The 18,597-nt window shown below is 34.8% G+C and overlaps 1 protein-coding gene across 4 annotated transcripts in view; it reads right to left on the bottom strand.

Moving 5' to 3' along the window:
* LOC149547837 (helicase-like transcription factor CHR28) overlaps positions 1–18,597 on the bottom strand; it is an 83,839-nt gene that overhangs the window by 33,657 nt on the left and 31,585 nt on the right. For all 4 annotated transcript variants that reach the window (XM_089791880.1, XM_089791882.1, XM_089791881.1 and 1 more), the window contains 4 exons: positions 17,449–17,520; positions 17,290–17,367; positions 16,255–17,146; positions 1,660–1,790 (listed from right to left, as the gene is read on the bottom strand). In XM_089791880.1, coding sequence (XP_089648006.1) covers positions 1,660–1,790; positions 16,255–17,146; positions 17,290–17,367; positions 17,449–17,520 — 1,173 coding nt within the window. The remainder of the gene's footprint in view (positions 1–1,659; positions 1,791–16,254; positions 17,147–17,289; positions 17,368–17,448; positions 17,521–18,597) is intronic.

The raw sequence follows: 18,597 nt of genomic DNA, 5'->3' as shown, positions 1-18,597 counted from the left end.
GTTTTTCGATATTTTAAAATAAAAATCATTGGAGGTATTTTATGAATTTTGTGTGTTCATTTTTGAAGAGTTTTAATGAAAATCGCGAGCTTGGTGAAGGGTTTTGATTGCATGATTTCCTAATTTGAGTAAAAGAGACTGATTTCTGAAGGTAGAATGTTCTAGCATATGTTGTTTTACCACACTAAGTCTCATGTTTTGCCTGATAAAAGTTTCTCTGATGGGTTTTCATCTCTATTTTCCTCATAACAAAATTCATGGGCTCTCATTATTTTCCCCTTCAAAAATTTCTGATGGGTTTTCATAATTTTTCCCTTCAAAATTTTTGATGGATTTTCACCCTATAAATTATTCTGGGTTTATAATTTTTTCCTCACAAAACAGCTTTGTTATCCAACATCAGGTTGGACAATTTTGTAATGATTTATGGTCAAAAGTTTTGCAGATTCTGGGAGGGTTTATTAGTAGCAGACTCATCTGAGTTGCAGAAACAGCAACAGGCCCTTGTCTCTTGTTACAGAGCATTCTGAAGTTGAGGACAGCCTTCTCTATTCTTGCAAGACAAGTTTTGGCTACGCTTGGTCATTGACATTCTGTAGATCCAAAGACGGTTTCAACAACAGCTGAATGTTCTGAAGAATATATGACCACAAGACATGTACAGTCTTCTGTAGGGTAGTTAGATGATGACCATTAAGGGAGGGATTAGAATATTGTAATGTTTCTTTAATGGTTTCATAATTGTTTCATAATAGAAACATCATCTTTCAAAATCTATTTAAAGAGCTTTAATCTCCTTTGTTTAATACAACATCAATTTACCATAACGACCCATATATATCCTGTGTCTTTATTCCTGCAAACCTTTTTATGCCCTGTTTAATATTTGCAATGGTTAAACAATCTCTAGAGGCATTGTTTACCAGTGTTCTCTGATTATCCTAACTACATAAAATCATACAGTGTGTTTTAAATCAGTCAAACATGTGACAAATTAGCATCATATTTTATGTTACCATCATTCAAACTCTATGTTTATGGCATAAAATTTTCAGATATGAAAGTAAGCAACAAGTCAACTGAGCAGCTTAAACTTGAATATCAAACGAAAAAATTAATCATCTACTTATGCATCCAACTGCATTAAATGTAAAGCTGAAAATTGATGAAGATAACATACTACATTAATAAATAATTAATATTTTAGTGAACATTGAGTTGTAAACAAAAATCTAGATTTTGACTCTTTGTAAATCATCATTGCATGAGCTCTGCAACTTAATCTAAACAAGGATGTTTTTGACCATACAAAACAAAAATAAACAAATCCTTAATTATAAGTTTAAATTGCTTGATCCTTGATGTTATTCAAACTAAAATTACACAATTACAACTGGTAACAAGGGTATACACAGTCGTTCCGCATACCATTTAAGTTAATTTTTGAAACAGAAAGTACAACCAAAATCCTGAATAATATGATTTGTCCCAATCCAAAAAGTGCATTAAGCTTATGTTACAATGGACATGATGCTACAATGAAAGTCCAAGACTGGTAACATAAAATATTTTATTTCAAATGCAATACAAGAATTCTTTACACCTTAAACACAATATCACGGTGAAAATTACAACACTATTAACATAAATATCACAGACCTTGAATCGAGCTTGAGAGTCTATCTCAAGTTTCTGATAGAATTCACGCTCTTCCAAAGAGAACTCAATTTTCTTTAAGGTAACAGTTTTTGGTGGTAACTTTATGATAGGCTCTCCATCTATCTGAGTACCTAGAAATTTTTTTAAATAAACATTATAAGTATGTGCAGGACTAAGTAAAAAACACTGTTCTTCCATTAAGCTTTACAAAGTCCAGTAAGTTGTGGCAAGTTCATAGCCATGCATAAGTCAAAGACAAGTTGAAGCATATCAAGCACAGCTTAAAATATTGTGTAAACATCAGCTAGAAATAAATTTCATAGAATGTATTTTGAAGCTTAAAATATTGTGTAAACATCAGCTAGAAATAAATTTCATAGAATGTATTTTGAGAGTGACACAAGACATAAACAAGAGGCATAAAGACAGGAGGTAAGCATGCTGATAAACATCATATGACAAGACTGTTGCTCTGTGGGTACTAGATATTATAATTTTGATGCACTAACAAAATGTGAGAAAGAATATATACATTGAATACAAATTTACAAAATATTCTTGACAATAGACAAGAACTAACTTCAAATTGATCAAGAATTGAAAGAAAGATAAATATTGGCATGGAACTTGAACCTGTATAATATATAATCTACAGATACAACAACATTGTTTTCAGAACACGTGAATAGCTTCTAGCAAATACAGAAATATAATTGTCATGAGCATGAAAATGACTTGAAGTCTATGTGCAAGGATGGATGTAAATCAAAGTTACCAAATACAAGATCCCCTATTACGAAGTAATTGGAAAATATTTGCTTGTTATTAATAGAGAGCGAGAGGTCTATATATACAAAAAAATAAAGCAATGTTTCCTTAGGAAACAATCATAAAGAATTGAAATATTCTATTATAGCTAAAAGAAAGTTAAAGAAAGCTAACAAATAACTACAGCTAACTAAATATTAGAAACAGTCTAATATTTACAGAAAATTACAATAGATAACCATTAGATACTAAATAGAGATAATAGAAACTATCTATTATCGTAATACCCTCCCTTAATGGTTAATCCATCCAGAGCACAAAGCTATAAAAAAGCGTAAAAGGCAAACTCTGTCTACTCAAGGGACTCCTCACTGTTCACTTTGGGCTGCGAACCAAATTGCCTAAATAGGGCAGTTAAGTGCTTCCGACATTCAACCTTAATGTGCCCATACTTGTGGTAATAGTTGCATTGATTGTTCTTTTTCCAAGAGCATTTTGAATCTGGAGCAAAGAATGTTTGCTGATAAGACTGTTGATGGTACTTTGGATAATGCTCCAAAACTTTGCAGATGAACATAATGCTCCAAAACAAACCACAAAAAGTTATGATTTTTAGGAGAAATTTGAAAAATCCTAACATGATTTTTGAGGTGATAAATCAATCAAAACCCAACATGATTTTTGAGGTGAAAAAAAAATCAAAACATGACAATACAAAGCTTCATTTTTTTTGGAAAAAATGATAAAACCCAACAAATAATTTTTGAGGAAAAAATTACAAACGCACAAAGGAATCCCACACAACTTTGTGAATTACAGAATTAAAAAATTTTAAGGGAAAATTTATAGAAACCTATAAGAAAATTTTTTAGGGAAAAAAAATATGAAAACCCATCAAAATTTTTATTTTTATTTTGAGGAAAAAACTTATGAAAACCCACCAGAATTTTGGAGTCAAAACACGAGACTTTGCAAGGTAAAGCATCACATGCAAACAGCATCCAAGTAGACCTAGAAAATTTGAAGGGTAGCCCAAAAGAGAGTTCAAGAAACCCAAAAAGAACATGTTGTCAGTTTCTAGATCGGCTTGATAGAAAATCGAGGGACCCAAAAAAATCTGACAACCCAAATGAGCTCTCAAAAAACCCACAAAGAATCGAACTCGGCAGATTTAGATCTCTTAGAACAAAAACCCTTGTCAGATTATAGAGAGAGTTGGAAGCAAATATGCATGTAAATAATTTCAAAAATAAAAGGCAAATAATTTCAACCAAGAAATTATAATTATTTTAGAAAAATTTAGAATATTGGTTTTGATACCATATTACGAAGTAATTGGAAAGCATTTGTTTGTTATTAATAGAGACTGAGAGGTCTATAAAGACAGCTGAAGAAAGCTAACAAATAACTACAGTTAACTAAATATTAAAAACATTCTAATATTTGCCAAAGATTAATATAGATAACTATTAGATACGAAGCAGAGATAACATAAACTATCTATTATCATAATATCCCCTTCCCCTAGTACACATACCATTGTACTAGGACCAAGTACAATTAGATACCACTAGGCTTTGCAACCTAGGCAAACAATGTCATATCTTAATAACATTTTTAAAAATAAAAAAATTTAAACTTAAACTAATTGTGTACTATAGTCGTTTTAGGACCATTAATGTGAGGCCTCACCCCGACCTATCATAACATAAATGACATCACATTTTGACATTTCGTGACTAATGTTTTGACACACTCTTGATCTAGATAGACAAAGACTTTTATGATTAAGTTACTTTAATACTTGCATTTATGATGACACTCACTTATGTTGTAGGACCTAACTTATATGTTTTAATGATTGGTGATAAATGTTTTCAGTATTTCACTATTTTGATTCAAACTGATTTGCAGAGACGCTTGAAATGTTAAAATGTAATGCTAGGATTTTAGCTTATGATATGTACTAAGACGTAGTTCACATGCTTAATGATTCAATGGTTAGGATTCAATGTTAAACTGCTATGCTAGAAAATGGATTATGCTGATATTTAGAATGTTAATTTGACTATGTTAAATAGAGATTAATGTTGATATGCAGATTTTGATATTACAATGTTTTGAATATTCCTTATGAAAATGATTAGAAAGGAAAGTCACATGTGATAAATGAATATGGTAATTAATGGGAATTATGCAATATTGAATTGTTATGCATATATATGTGTATTTTTATATAATTTTCCTTGGACTACTAATGCTTGAGTTTAATGTGCATGGAATTAAATCAGGGAAGAAAGGCTCAAACTGATGTGAACATTGTTAGACCAAGTTTGAACCTTTGGAAGATTCAAAACCTCATTGTAACGTGTTTTCTTTTCGTAACTATGAATTATATGTGTGTGATGGATTTAATTTAAAGAACAATTAGAGACATGTCATTGTGAACTGTAATGTGTTTTAATTTGTCACTTGACACTTGTATTGTCCATGTGTAGATGACATGTCATTTAGGGCTTTGGCAAGAAGCAACCTAACCCCAATGTAGTACCCAAGTTAGCCTCACATGGAAAAATGTTAGGAGAAGTCTCCATCCATTTGAGATTCGAATTCCAACTTCCTATTGACTTTTGGAGATCAAAAAGTGGTCCTAGGGGGTTATTTTGGTGAAAAACTAGTGCCCACATGATAATAGTGTGGTTTGGGGGTCCAAATCTCACCACAAGTTGGTTTAGATGGCTTAGGAGACCCTCCAAACAAGTCACTTTCAAAGCAATTCGAAATTGGAGTGTCAAATGACTTCTTCCACACTCTCCTAGTTGGTCAAGGCTATAATTCTAGAAGAAGACAATGATGTAAGTAAGGAAGGCTTATGTTATGCCTATTTTTAGATAGTGAGGGAGCTCTTCTTCAACTTTCATGACCATTTGCATGGGACTAAGGTTGGTGCTTCTGGCCCATGTAGTTATTTTTCTTGAAAACTTGCATAATGATGTTGCATTCATGAGCATGAAGGAGTGTGAGTTCATATTGTACATAAATTGCATTGCGTTGTATTGTGATGTACATGAGGATTGGTTGCATTGTTTTTCTTGGCTCTTATTTCCTTCGTTTTTGGATATGAGTGTTGTTTATGGGTGTCAAGACTTCACTCACCCTTTGGGAAGGGAAGAGTAAGTCGAGGGTGAAGGGGCTTAGCTCGGCTTGACAATGTAGTTGAGAGCCTTGGAGTATGGGCTCCATTGTAGCAATAATCATTCATATCTTGCTTTGGGAATGATAAGGGAAGTATGGTGGAGAGAGGAAGTTTAAGGAGTATAGGCTCCAAGGAAGCTATAGTTGATGGTAGTGTGTTTGGGAATTCACTGTGAAGAGGAGGATGATTGTGAAAGCCCCAAAAGGGCATGGAAATTGCTTATTGCGAATATTGTTTGATATGGAAAGTCTCCTCTTTGAAAAGCCCACCTTCACCCTATGTTCATGGTTCCATTTGTGAACCATTGTGAAAGCCTTTGGTTGGGATTGTTCAAGTGTTGCATTGTGGTGTTTATACATTACAAAATTGTGTGTGGTATCCCGTTTGAGCCTTGTTTCCCCAAGCTCAAGGGTGGTCTCTTTGGAGGCCTATATTTGCAGGTTTTGTGCTCATTGGTTTAAAGAATAATCTAGGGTTACCCCATGTGTTGATGAAGCAAGGAATGGGATATGTCATTGTGTAATGAATTTAAATGGATGAGATCTCTCTCTATATTATTGAATATTGCATTGTAAAGATGCACCCTTCATTCATGTCTGCAGTGTATTGTATTGTAAAAAGGAGATCTTCATTTTATGTACATCACTGTGAAATGTTGCAAGAAATCTTACTAAGAAGTTGTTCAATGGCACTCTATGTTCATTTGGAAATACATATGCATATGTTGGGACTATGCTCCTTGAACTCATGTAATGATTGAGAAAATTGAATTCGAACCATACTTAAACTTGTAATTGATCTGCGTAGTGTATTGGTAATGTGCAAATAGATTCATAGTAGTTATGTAGGGATGAAGTTTAATTCCTCCAACCTTGAAACTCAATTGTAATCCCAATAGTTTCATTAGTACATATAGCTTGAAACATTAATCAGAATGTAGCATTGGCATTAAATACAATACTATATTCAAGTTCCATATTACAATACTTGAGTAAGGAAGACATACTAAATGGAAATCATTGTACAAGCATACACAACAAACCCAAAATATGGAAGTATACATTTAATCCTCTACAATTTGTATGGGGGTGAGACAAAATAACTCACAATCTAAGACAAATACAGTTCATTAAAATATTCAACCAGAATATTCTCCTAGTATCTTGTCTCATTAAAATCAACACACAAACACACACACACACACACACACACACAAAAAAAGAGTATAATATCAAAGACGAGCCCCATCAAAGTCACGTGACGAGCCTTCAGAAAAATACATATACATTCAATACGTGAAAGAGCCTATACCCATGTCTAGCACCCTAAGTATCGAGCACATGACAAGGGACTTATTTCACCACATTGGAATAAAATAAAACAAAACATATTAAACTTTTGAAAAGGGAGCGAGTGGACCCCTTTGGGTTGGCAGCCCACTCCTCCCCATTAACTCATACCAAGCGCCCAACTCCACGCCTAGTACATTCCCACGCACTAGCTCAGACCCCCCTGACATGCTGCCACCCATGTGAGATTAGTGGAATTAGGGATATTGTGTGGGTTATATGGGTGATTAGGTTAGTTAAAAGTAAATAGTTAGCAGAGGGGTCAGCTAAATAGAAAGTAGGCAAGTGATGGGGTACAGTCAGTGTTTATTATTAAATAGTGAGTGGTGGTTAGAGTAAATGGAATAGTTAGTGATTGCATGGGTTAGAAGATAGCAGTAAATAGTAAGATTAATCAAACTAGCTAATAGTAAAGTGGACAGGATAAGTATTATGTGGCAAGTTATATAAGCCATATGGGTGGTATTTTATAGTAATATAGTATATATCAAATATAATAATTAGGGATTAGAGTATAAATATTTAAGGTGATAATAATATAGGTTACTACTGGCTGGTAAATAAATAGAACTGAATGGCTAGTTAATAGAGTTATTAACTCATAGTAGATAGTTAGTAGTAGTGTTTGAAAATTAGTTAGTATATATTGGGTAATGCAATTATTATAGGGTTCTTAGTATATATGTTTTGATTAAGTAAAAGCAGGTTTTAAAGGACCCGAAACCTATACAACAACAAAGTTCTGGAAACAAACAAGAGAAAAGAATTGCAAAGAAAAGAAACCAAGACCAAGCATGAAACAAACCTCAGACAACAAAAAAGAGGTCACAGAGGACAGTGCTGGAAAAAACAGCAAAAGTCCAGCAAAGGAATAGCAACCGACCAGCTAAGGAGTGTTGATTAGATTCACCGCCTAGTCAACCAAAGAATGCATGGTTTTAGCAGCAGCTTTGACCTCGTCTCTCCTACTGGTTTCCTCAATCTTCTTCAAATGGGCCCAGGTACGCGTACTTGGTCCTTGAGAATCAGCCACCAAGGGAGAGTCCTGGTCTTTACCTGCCACATTCTTCTTCAAGAAGGTAGAAACATTTTCCACCATTTGCTTAAGTTGTTTGTCCATGTTGCCTAGTCTGGATTCAAGTTTTGACACCTTCCCCTGGACACTACTAATATCCTTGTCCATAACCCTCTGTTTAGCTTCCAACATAGGAATCTTATGCATCAAATTTTTTACTTCTTCAGTATTTCCTATGACCTCCGAGAGCTTGTCAATATGTTGTCCTAGAGTTCTTTCCCCTCTTGCCGTTTTAGAAAATTGTTCCATTTCCTTGTTAAGCAAAAACATTTTATGCTTTAAGATGCCTATGTCCTTCCGAATAGAGCCCAGGTTGCCAAAAATACCTTTAGAAAACCCTAACCCACTATCACCCCTTCAGATTTAGATCCCTGCTCATCAATATCAGCATCAGAATCATCTTTAACTTTCTTAGCACTTTTATTGACCTGATACCGCACAGGCTTCCTTTTCCTCTCTAAGCGATGAGCCAAAGGCTCATCATCAGAATGCATAGACTCTCTCTCATCTAGACAACCCTTACCTTTACTTTTACTGCCTCCCCTATTTTTGATGTGCTCGCGAACAATTTCTTCAACAAAATCACTTTCCCTCTCCCGGTCAGAATCCTCCTTCTCAATATTCTTCTTCTTTTTCTTATTTGCTGCCACCAGAACCAATTTTAGGGCTACCTAGACCTCCTTCAGCCTCATCTTGTGTATCAGAGTCATAGCCTTTTTCTTGAATACTCCCTTCCGTATCTTGATCTTCCAATTTAAAATTCCTTGGTTTCTAGATTTTTTTAGATTTGAGCACATTCATGATCAAAACCATAAGCCCTTCATGACATATATGTTCCCCAATTAGGTCATGCTAAATGGCTTGAATAGAAATTGCAAGAGATTGCAACAAGTAGAAAGGAAAATTCACCCTAATATTATGTCGAAAATGATTTGCAAGCACAAAGTGATAACCATACAATTTGGTATATCGACCATCCAAAGTTACATATTCCATAATGACAAAGAAAATAAACCGCCACAAACGAGACACAGAAGCCAGGTTAAAGTAAGAAGTACCTATCTTAACCAGACGGTTTCTTTCCTGTTCAGTCTCAACAAAATCATCAATTGCCTTGTCCAATATCTTCCTTTCCCTGTAGAAATTCATCCCGTCCAAATCCAACCCAGTAGCCTCCGCAATGGTCTCAACCGTTACCTCCATCCTCTGATTCCTGACCAAAATCGAGCCATCCTTCTAGTTATGGTATATATTAATAAATCTTATATAAAATTATTTAGTAGATTAGTATAGTTCAGATAATAATTATAGTTATTAAAAGATATCTCATAATGTAAGACATGTAGAAGTAAGACATGATCAAGTTATACATAAATATATTGCATTAGTTAGTAGTATTAGTGAATAGTTAGTGGTTATTCAAAATGATTAGTAGATAGACGAAAAGGGGTGAGATGACTTAGTATTGGTACAATCTTCGTAGTATTTGTTAGGTATACATGTATCCAGTAAGATATACATATGTACACATGATAAACTTTTGACAATATAAAACATATTGTTCACACCATAAAGTATAGTTATTGCATTTAATATGTATAGTATGTGTTGAAATTATTACATGAAGGATATTATCAACGATTAGTTAATATATGCAAATGACCCTATTTACACTGTGTAGGCTTTGGACTCATCTTTAGATATATCTTGTTTAATTGTCAATATTATATAAAATTTATATAATTATGACATCCACTGGATGTGGTTAGATCCTATATAATGCGATATATATTTATACATATTCTTGTATGATAAAAAATGCACATGTAACGAGTATTAAATCTAAAGTATTTAGGTACATATGTTTAATCAACCAAAGAGATACTCACATAATTCATGTATGAATCAATGCCCTAAATGCACATGCCATAGAGATATTTAGGGAGTAGATCCGGGATAGGAAGGTGAGTAAATCAAGTGGAGTGAAAGTATACATAGGGTTTTAAATGTAAATGTTTGAACCGAAGATTAAACATATAATATATAGTAATAGAGTAATTGTCACTATAATATATATAATGTAATGATTATACATGCTTTATTAAATGAGAAGCAAGTTGGCACCATAGCCCAATGAAGTGCAGTATGTTTGATCCACCTCATATCATGTTCCCACATGCGCTAAAATCCAGGTATCTTAGTGAGGTCATTATCCTTGTACCATAGCTCTTTTGACAACGAGTATAGCCTATAGTCCAAACCATGACATGATAAATAAATGTGTGTACATTTATAACAAGGATAACATATATCATTGCCCTACCCTAGATGCAGAGATCAAAATCATATGTATCTATAAACTCAATTATGTTACTCAAAATAATGCTATGATGAACCTATGTCTGAAAGGATTGCGACCTGGCCTCTATGACATAATTGACAAACCTTAATAAATGTCATTATTAAGGCCTTGATAGAATTAGGGTTTCTCTCACTAACTTATAGGTGTTGTATCCTCGAATTGAATCTTCTGATTCATGATGCTAACTCAAATTAAACTTTCATCCAACCTAATTAGAAATCACTTCGGTTAGTATGTTGCAACCTTATGAAAATAGAGATAGGAATTCCGAAAATCCTAACCAAATGATAACCTTATTGACAATGTGTAGTTCTTTATGTGATTTCATAAGTTTACCTTTCAAAAAAAATTGTAGTTGTGTTTTTGCCCCTGTAAATTTTGGGCATGACAATTAACCATGAAAAAACCCATGGTTTTGTCGATGAAACATTGAAGTGGCTTTAGTTTCCATTAACATTAACCCCCTAGAATTAATAATCTTATTTTACTAATATTCGCCACCCAATTGTAAGGTCACACTAGCATGCCAAGATATTCCCAATTTGTGCATACTTTCTATTTTTAGAATGGTTTTCAGCCCAATAGAAAAGCTTTTGTACTAGTGTCTTTGTTAGTTCAATGAGATGCTTAATATGCAGTACAAATTTTCAAGTGTACTTGACATTTACGAATAACCTGCATATTTAGGAATATAAAGCTTGTGAGCAGCAGTAGCACAAACAAATTTCAGGGTCATTAGACTAGCGAGTAGTTTAGTGTTGTTGCTTACAAATTAATCAGACTTTGGTATGTTTAAGTCCAATTTGGCATGAATACATTCGAATGTTGTGTATGAGACATATATCAACAGTAACTGTTGTCATGAACTCACATTGCTAATTTGATCTCATTGATAGGTGGAGTTAAGTGAGCAACTTGATATGGGATCTTTCCAAAGAGGATGCTCACCTATTTAATCTTCTTTCCTCATCAATATTAATAAATAATTGCGGAATGATTTGAAATGTATGATCCAAATTAACAACTGATACCAACAAACATTTAGCAATGTTTTCTCAAGGCCTACAGTGGGTTGTAGTTGGGGTATAGTGTATACCTATTTTTTACCCAAATTAACAATTCCACAACAAAATTTGTACCCAAATAGTATTCAATATTTAAACATGCCCAAAATTTACAAGGGCAAAAACACAACTACAAGTAAATTACATAACATCTCATATGTAGATCCCATTCCCATAGCAGAGGTTGAAAGGAAGAACATGATAGGATATAGGATGCCCTGGAACATTCCCCACAACTAAGCCCAAGATTGTGATACAACACCATTTTGCCTACAAGTCGCAAGAACAATTGTAGAGATTGGACAGATGGGAGAGGAAATAACACCTTTAGTTCACCTCTACAACCAACCATTGTAGAGATTGGGGAGGAAAGCACAATGGGGTGCCCTAGAACATTTGCCTCAACTAAGCTCAAGGGCATGATACAACACCCCTTGGCCCACAAGTGTCCGAAACATGTCCATCCAGAATAGTGTGGTATACTTGAAAGGGGAACCCATATCTACCCTTCCTACTCGCATTTTTTCATTAACCTCTACATGCTCGTTTGTGGGAGAATAAGCAACTTTAATAAATATATTAAGAATCTAGATTGATTACTATTTCACCTTAGTAACTATTAAAAAATACACAAGGGATATATGTCAAACAACATCATCACATTGCATAACAAAATATTTGCGAGAACACATGATTGTTGTATCTTGAACTGTGGATTGCTTATATAGATCTGATTGAATTCCTTAGTTGCTTGATTCATTGATGTTTTGATAATTGATCCCCATTTTATTATAGAATTCTGTTATTTGATTTCTGAATTATTTTCTGATTAAATTTTCCTTTTTTTATTTTTATTCTTAATTCAACTCTATTTCTTTTCCTCCTGCCCAGATTTTGTACTCTCTATTTCCCTTTTATATCCTCCTCTTAAGGGAGACGCATCCCTTCAACATAGCTGCCTTTTTGCAAGTGTTGCACCTCTTTCTAACAAGAGTTACCTTTTTAGTTAATTGCATTTTTGCCTTTTGGGAATCTCTCTCCACATTAATTATTTATAGTTCTTTTGCCTTGGCCGGCCATCCCTCACTAGTCGCCACTAATATTTTGATATCTTAAATTCTAAGTTGGCCCTCAAAATGGGATTAACCTAGAGCTGGCCCTCTTCAGGGAAATACTTGTATTTTTCTCTTTTATTTAGAACCTAAGTTGTTGATGTGCTCCCTAGAGGTTTGGATGAGGAGACGGATGATGCAGAGGTGCAGGCAAGGTGGATGCTAGCCAAACCACCCACAGGGCATCCACAAGCCCAAGACGTGCTTCCTGCCAACATCCATTACACCTTTGCACGCATTTAGAGGCATCCGTCATTGAAAACATCAAGTTTGACATTATTTTTCAAAAAAAATAAAAAGCTTAAAGCACCTTTTAGTATGTGCTTTATAACATTTTTTTATTTTTTTTGTTCTAAACCGTAAAACGGCCCTAACAGAGCCCATTCATTGTTTTTCCATCTCATTTTTTTTGCAGCTAGGCTCTCCTCTCATTTGATCTCCATTTTGGCATTTTGAAGGCAAGGTGATTATTTTTGAAGAGTATCATTCGTAAGGTGCCAAATAGCTTCCACAAAGGAGATCTAAGCATCTAAGTTAAGGCTTAATCTCATAGTTGAGTCCTTTAATGATTGTTTTGGAGATTTTGATGAATTTTTCAAGTTTGGGAAGAATATTTTCAAGCTTTCTTCATTTTATTAGAAAAAAGAAACAAGTTTGGCTATCTATTTTATTATTTTTGTATCTTTTTTTACACATATATGCTTGATATTCATAGTATTCTGCAAGATTGGCCGCCAATGGTAGTCAAAGTTCAGTGGGTGGGCAAGGAGCCAATAAATTCAAAATTGACGTGGGATTTCCTTTATGGAGACTACCACAAAAATATCACAAGTTTCAAGAAGTAGGTCATACCTTTGGAAGTCTAAAGTATGTGAATCTAGTAAACCATTCAATAGCTCATATTCTCGGGTCAAACTAGTATGTGAATCTAGTAAATATTATTTATTTATTGATCACCGGCTGTTTTATTTATTTAGTTTTCATAAATTCTATGCCGTGTTTGGTTTCCAAATTACATATAACTTTTCTCAATATTAATTGACATGTTGTTATTAACCTGCTTAGGTTGCTAAGATCTGATTTGCATCTCATACTATTGTTATGAGATGACTTGTCAAAGGTGCAAGGGGTATTCAACAAACGGTTATTTCCAACCAATGGGGTGTATGGAAGGCCTCGCATTTAGAGAAGGCCCAAATGGTTAAAGCATTGGTCGTGGATGACAATTGGTGGACTTGTGTGCAATTTGCATTGGATTTCACCAAGCCTATCATGATTATGGTATGCTTTACTGATATAGATAATCCTTATTTGAGGGATGTCTGTAAATGGCGTCAACATAATGGTAGGGAAGTTAAAACTTGCCATACAAACACATAATGTGAAACCGTATCCCATAATGACCACACATAATGTGAAACCGTACCCCATAAGGTGGAAAGCATCATTCAGCATCATTAGGAAAAGGTAGCCTACCGACTTTTGTAACCTACCGACTTTGTACCCGTAGTCCTCATCTGTAACCTTATCGGTGTGGTTCAACATCATCTTCAGAAGTTCACCCCACTAGCACATGGTACAGTGAAAACATTGGGTATTTAGATGCTTTTCGCCCATTTGGTCCGTTATGGTTTTTCGACGGTTTTTAACCCCTTCTATCTTCTGCCATGTTGATGAGTTTGAATGCATGCCCTAAACACAACCCAGTCACAAGAAACTGAGGTGACATGATGCGTTTCTTGTAAATATTATCTATTTGACTCTATACTCGTTTGAATACCGTACTTTTCTTGCAGCTTACAAGTTACAGTGGAATTGGTCAAGTTATGGATGGGATAGAAACGTGGATTGCTGCTGTCTCTGTTTATTACACCTCCTTGCATATGCCCTATTCCCGAGGTACTATAGCAAGGAAATACTTGCTATGGTAGACAGAGTTGCACCAAATGCGGATGAAGAAGTTGCTAATGCATGCTTCATTGCTTTTCAATGACTCTTCCAAGAAGATGAAATGCACAAAACACCTATATAATTGTGGCAAGATTCTAATCAGAAATCATACAAAAGTCCCTGGCACAAATCTCTCAATGAATTGCAAAGCCAATCAAGCTAAAGTTGTAATAAAATTTGGCAATCTTTGTAAAACCAATGATTAAGAAACTTTACATAATATTGCACTTCAAAATAAGATGTAGGCCCCACTACTAACAATGGAGTTGATGGTAGGGCAAAGATAAAGAAAAACATGTGTGTTGAAAAAACCTTCTATTGGATATATTAAATAATTTAAATCCAACTTCGTATGATGAAGGTAACCAAGATCTGGTCATGCACTCACCTCATTCAGGTTGACTCTCCTTTGTTTGGTAATCACCTCCTTTATGATTGGAAACCACATATAACACTATATATGATACTTTTGCCAAGCAAATAGTGAGTGCCATGCTATAGGTAATAACGAGCACTTAGAGCCATGTGTTTAGACCCAGTCAACAAAGCCTGTCATTTCTATGGTAGTGGTAAATATTTCCAACAGTCATGATAACAAACAATGAGAAGAATACCATCCATTATTTAGATAGAATGTCAGTGATTGCATTATCCCTACTCAAGCCTTTCTAGAAATTTATATTTTTTTGCATACAAATACTAAAATACTAAAATTAGTCCATGAATCCCACTAGATATCCATGTATGTCAACATAAAGAAAGAAGTCCTATTGATTTCTACATTCATGTTGTATCCAATGGAAACTAACAGCAATATGAACTAAGACTTTATCATGTACCCATTATACTCTCTACCTTCATATTCAAATCCCAAGCTTTACACTAAGGTTTTCAAGAATATTTGATCAAAAAGGGCCATGATACTGAAGTAAGGCACAGACATTGATAAAATGACCAAATTGGAAGCACTGCTATGCATGTTCCCAGTGTTAAAGTGATCAGAACAGTTTATTCTGGGCAAAGGTGAGTGCAGCTTCCAAGTTGGACTGACAGAATAAATACCTTTCAGGCATGGCATCTAAAAAAATATAATCTAAGGTTAATAGTAGACTCACCCAGGATAAGAATACATTCTAATGTTGGAAGAGACATACATTGTTAAATATATGTCACTATTATTAAAATGAATGAAATTGATTGATATTATCATAAGATACAGATCAACCTTGCAGGATCCATAGATTTCTGCAACCATAAGACAACACGTATATACATGCATAAATATCTCAAATAAATCTATCTACAATGCCAAAAATATCAGTGTCATGGCGCCCATATTTGACTATTGACATAGATTATAAAGATGACATGAGATTGATCTCCGTCAATGTCTTTTGGTTAGATAATATATATATAGGATATCCATGCTAATTTGTTAGATTTCTAACCGTAACATGATATGAAAGTCATTAGAATCCATCTGCTAAAAACATTGTGATCCCAAACATTAATCCAAAAATTCCACAGTTGTTATTAAAAGCATTTAAAATGACAATACACACACACACACATGCACCTCGAACCTACGCTACAACATATCCTGTAATACTAAAAATATCCATAAATTGCAACAGATTCAGAGTAACTGATGATTAACATGACATTAAATATACAGTATAGATTGAAATATAATAAAATACATAGTATCATGAGCCTCACCTTTTGTTCGCCGGAGCATTATCGTCTTTAGAACAGCTTGCAGCTTTTTGTATCCTGCTGATGGATTTCTGGAAATTGGAACCTTTATGGTTGAACAAAATGACCTGTAAACAGCGTAAGGATCATACTTGAGAAACCTGAAGTAGCTGTAAAGATCGTCAATTGAGTTTTGGATTGGTGTCCCAGACAGACACCACCTTCTTTTAGCTCGCAAACCCCAACATGCTCTAGCAACTTGAGTCCTATGATTCTTTATGCTTTGAGCTTCATCCAGCACCACCCTAAACCATCCCACTTTTGCAAGAGGACGAGGAATAAGTTCACTTGAGGAATCACTCCCTCCTTTTCTATTCTTTTTCTTAGTATTTTCTGAAGGGTTCTTCTTCTTCTTCTTCTTCTCACTGAAAGTATCGATTAAGCCACAATCGTCTCGATTTCTTTCCGATTCATCATGATCATCACCTAGTTCTGGTTTTGGAACCTCCTGACTTACAATGCTGTAAGTAGTTAGAACAACATCATATTTTGCCAGCTCATTAGGATCCTTTGTCCTGTTGCTTCCATGATACACTAAAACAGACACATTTGCTTTGGTTGTGACCTTGTCTTGGATTTCCTGTGCCCACTGCCTTAGAACACTTGTTGGACACACAACTAAAGTACCAGCAGATGGTCGTCCTTTCTTTACAGGATGTGTGCTTTCCTTCGAAATCATATCATTTGCACTGTTATTTGTCAACTTCCTTTCAAAGTCTTTCGCCATCACATCATCTTCATCAAGATTTACTGCCGAAGTTTCAAGTTTTACTTTACTTGTATCTTGCTGAATAATTTGGTAAGCTGGTCTCTCCTTCAAAATTAGAGCAATTGTTGACACTGTTTTCCCAAGCCCCTGTATCCAGAATAAAAATATGAGTCTTAAAAGAAAATTTATTCTAGATGACTTATCCTGCGCTGCAGACTGTAAATGCAACTGTCTCCCAAAGATAGCAAATAAAATATAGTGGATATTTCTTGTAAAATTGAAAAGCTAACCTGATCATCTGCAAGGATTCCCCCAGCACAATGCATATTGCTCGTCTCCTTTTGAACCATCCATGCTAAGGCAATCCTCTGCAAAATGTGTTTTCATTTACTGCCAAAGGCAACAAAGTAAGCACTTCCAACTGCATAAAAAGATTATACAAAGCAAACCTGGTGTCTAAGCAAAGTAACAGCCAAAAGGCCCTCATCTGGAATTGCTTCCAATGTTGGCTGAGCCAGGTCCTGAAAATTAAGCATACATCATCAATGAGATAGTACCAACTTTCAAGTAATTACTTCAGCCCATGGAAAAAGAAAAACAGGCCACAGAAGATGGAACATAAACATGCCAAATGAGTTAAAGACTCTTATGATATATTCTCATGCTGCAACAAGTCTGCATATTAATCAGATATATTTAAAATTTTGCACTGCACACACACACACACACACACACATACACACATGGTATATGGACCTACTTCCCTTGCCCATACATAAAATATATATATATTGATAAGTAGGAGATGATTTCCACAGCTAGTCAAATTGTGATGTGAATATCAGGATTTAACTATGTGATTTTGAGTCAAACTCGATGACCCATGTTTCATGAGTAGTGATTCAACATGAATCCATCTCTCATGAGAATAAATGGAACACTTAGCACTCATTGGATCTAGATGATGCTCACAGGGGTGAAGCACCGGGACTTCCCGGGAGGTCACCCATCCCAGTACTACTCCAGCCTGAGCAATAATTGAACAATAACTAAATAGTTCATTTATAATAGCATATATAAATATCCCCTGCTGATATGGTAATAGAGAAAAACTTAGCTGTAAAAAAGTGCATCAAGCAACTCCAAGATCTGAGAATGTTATGATGAATTTCAATGCTGCTATCAAAGAGAACCTAGCCTTATACATGGAAGGATTGATTTAGACCCACCATGGCAATTGTGTTGAATGGCCCTCATATGTTCTCAGTTGTAAAGCATATAATGAATTTACAGTGTTGGCAATCTTGAATGGAATTTAATTGGCAATTGCATCTGCTTACAACCATCTTGAGGCTGAAAGTGGATCCCTAATTGATATTCAATTGTTTGAAACTCTGACAAAAAAACTCAGCATAACTCACTGTAACTTGCAAGCACCATAGAAAAATGGTTCCAGTCAACACAACTCATGAACCCTGTCACCACCAACTTTTCTGAAGCAACTCACACACCATCCAATTGGACTCACCTAGCATGTAAATAACCGAAAAGCCCAATATCATTTTCCAATCAGTTGCGTGCCTCTTTTATATGGTTTT

The sequence above is a fragment of the Cupressus sempervirens genome, chromosome 7 (assembly GCF_028749045.1).
Source record: "Cupressus sempervirens isolate cs-2001-9-10 chromosome 7, ASM2874904v1, whole genome shotgun sequence".
Taxonomy (NCBI): domain Eukaryota; kingdom Viridiplantae; phylum Streptophyta; class Pinopsida; order Cupressales; family Cupressaceae; genus Cupressus; species Cupressus sempervirens.
This window is presented reverse-complemented; position numbering and strand designations above follow the sequence as displayed.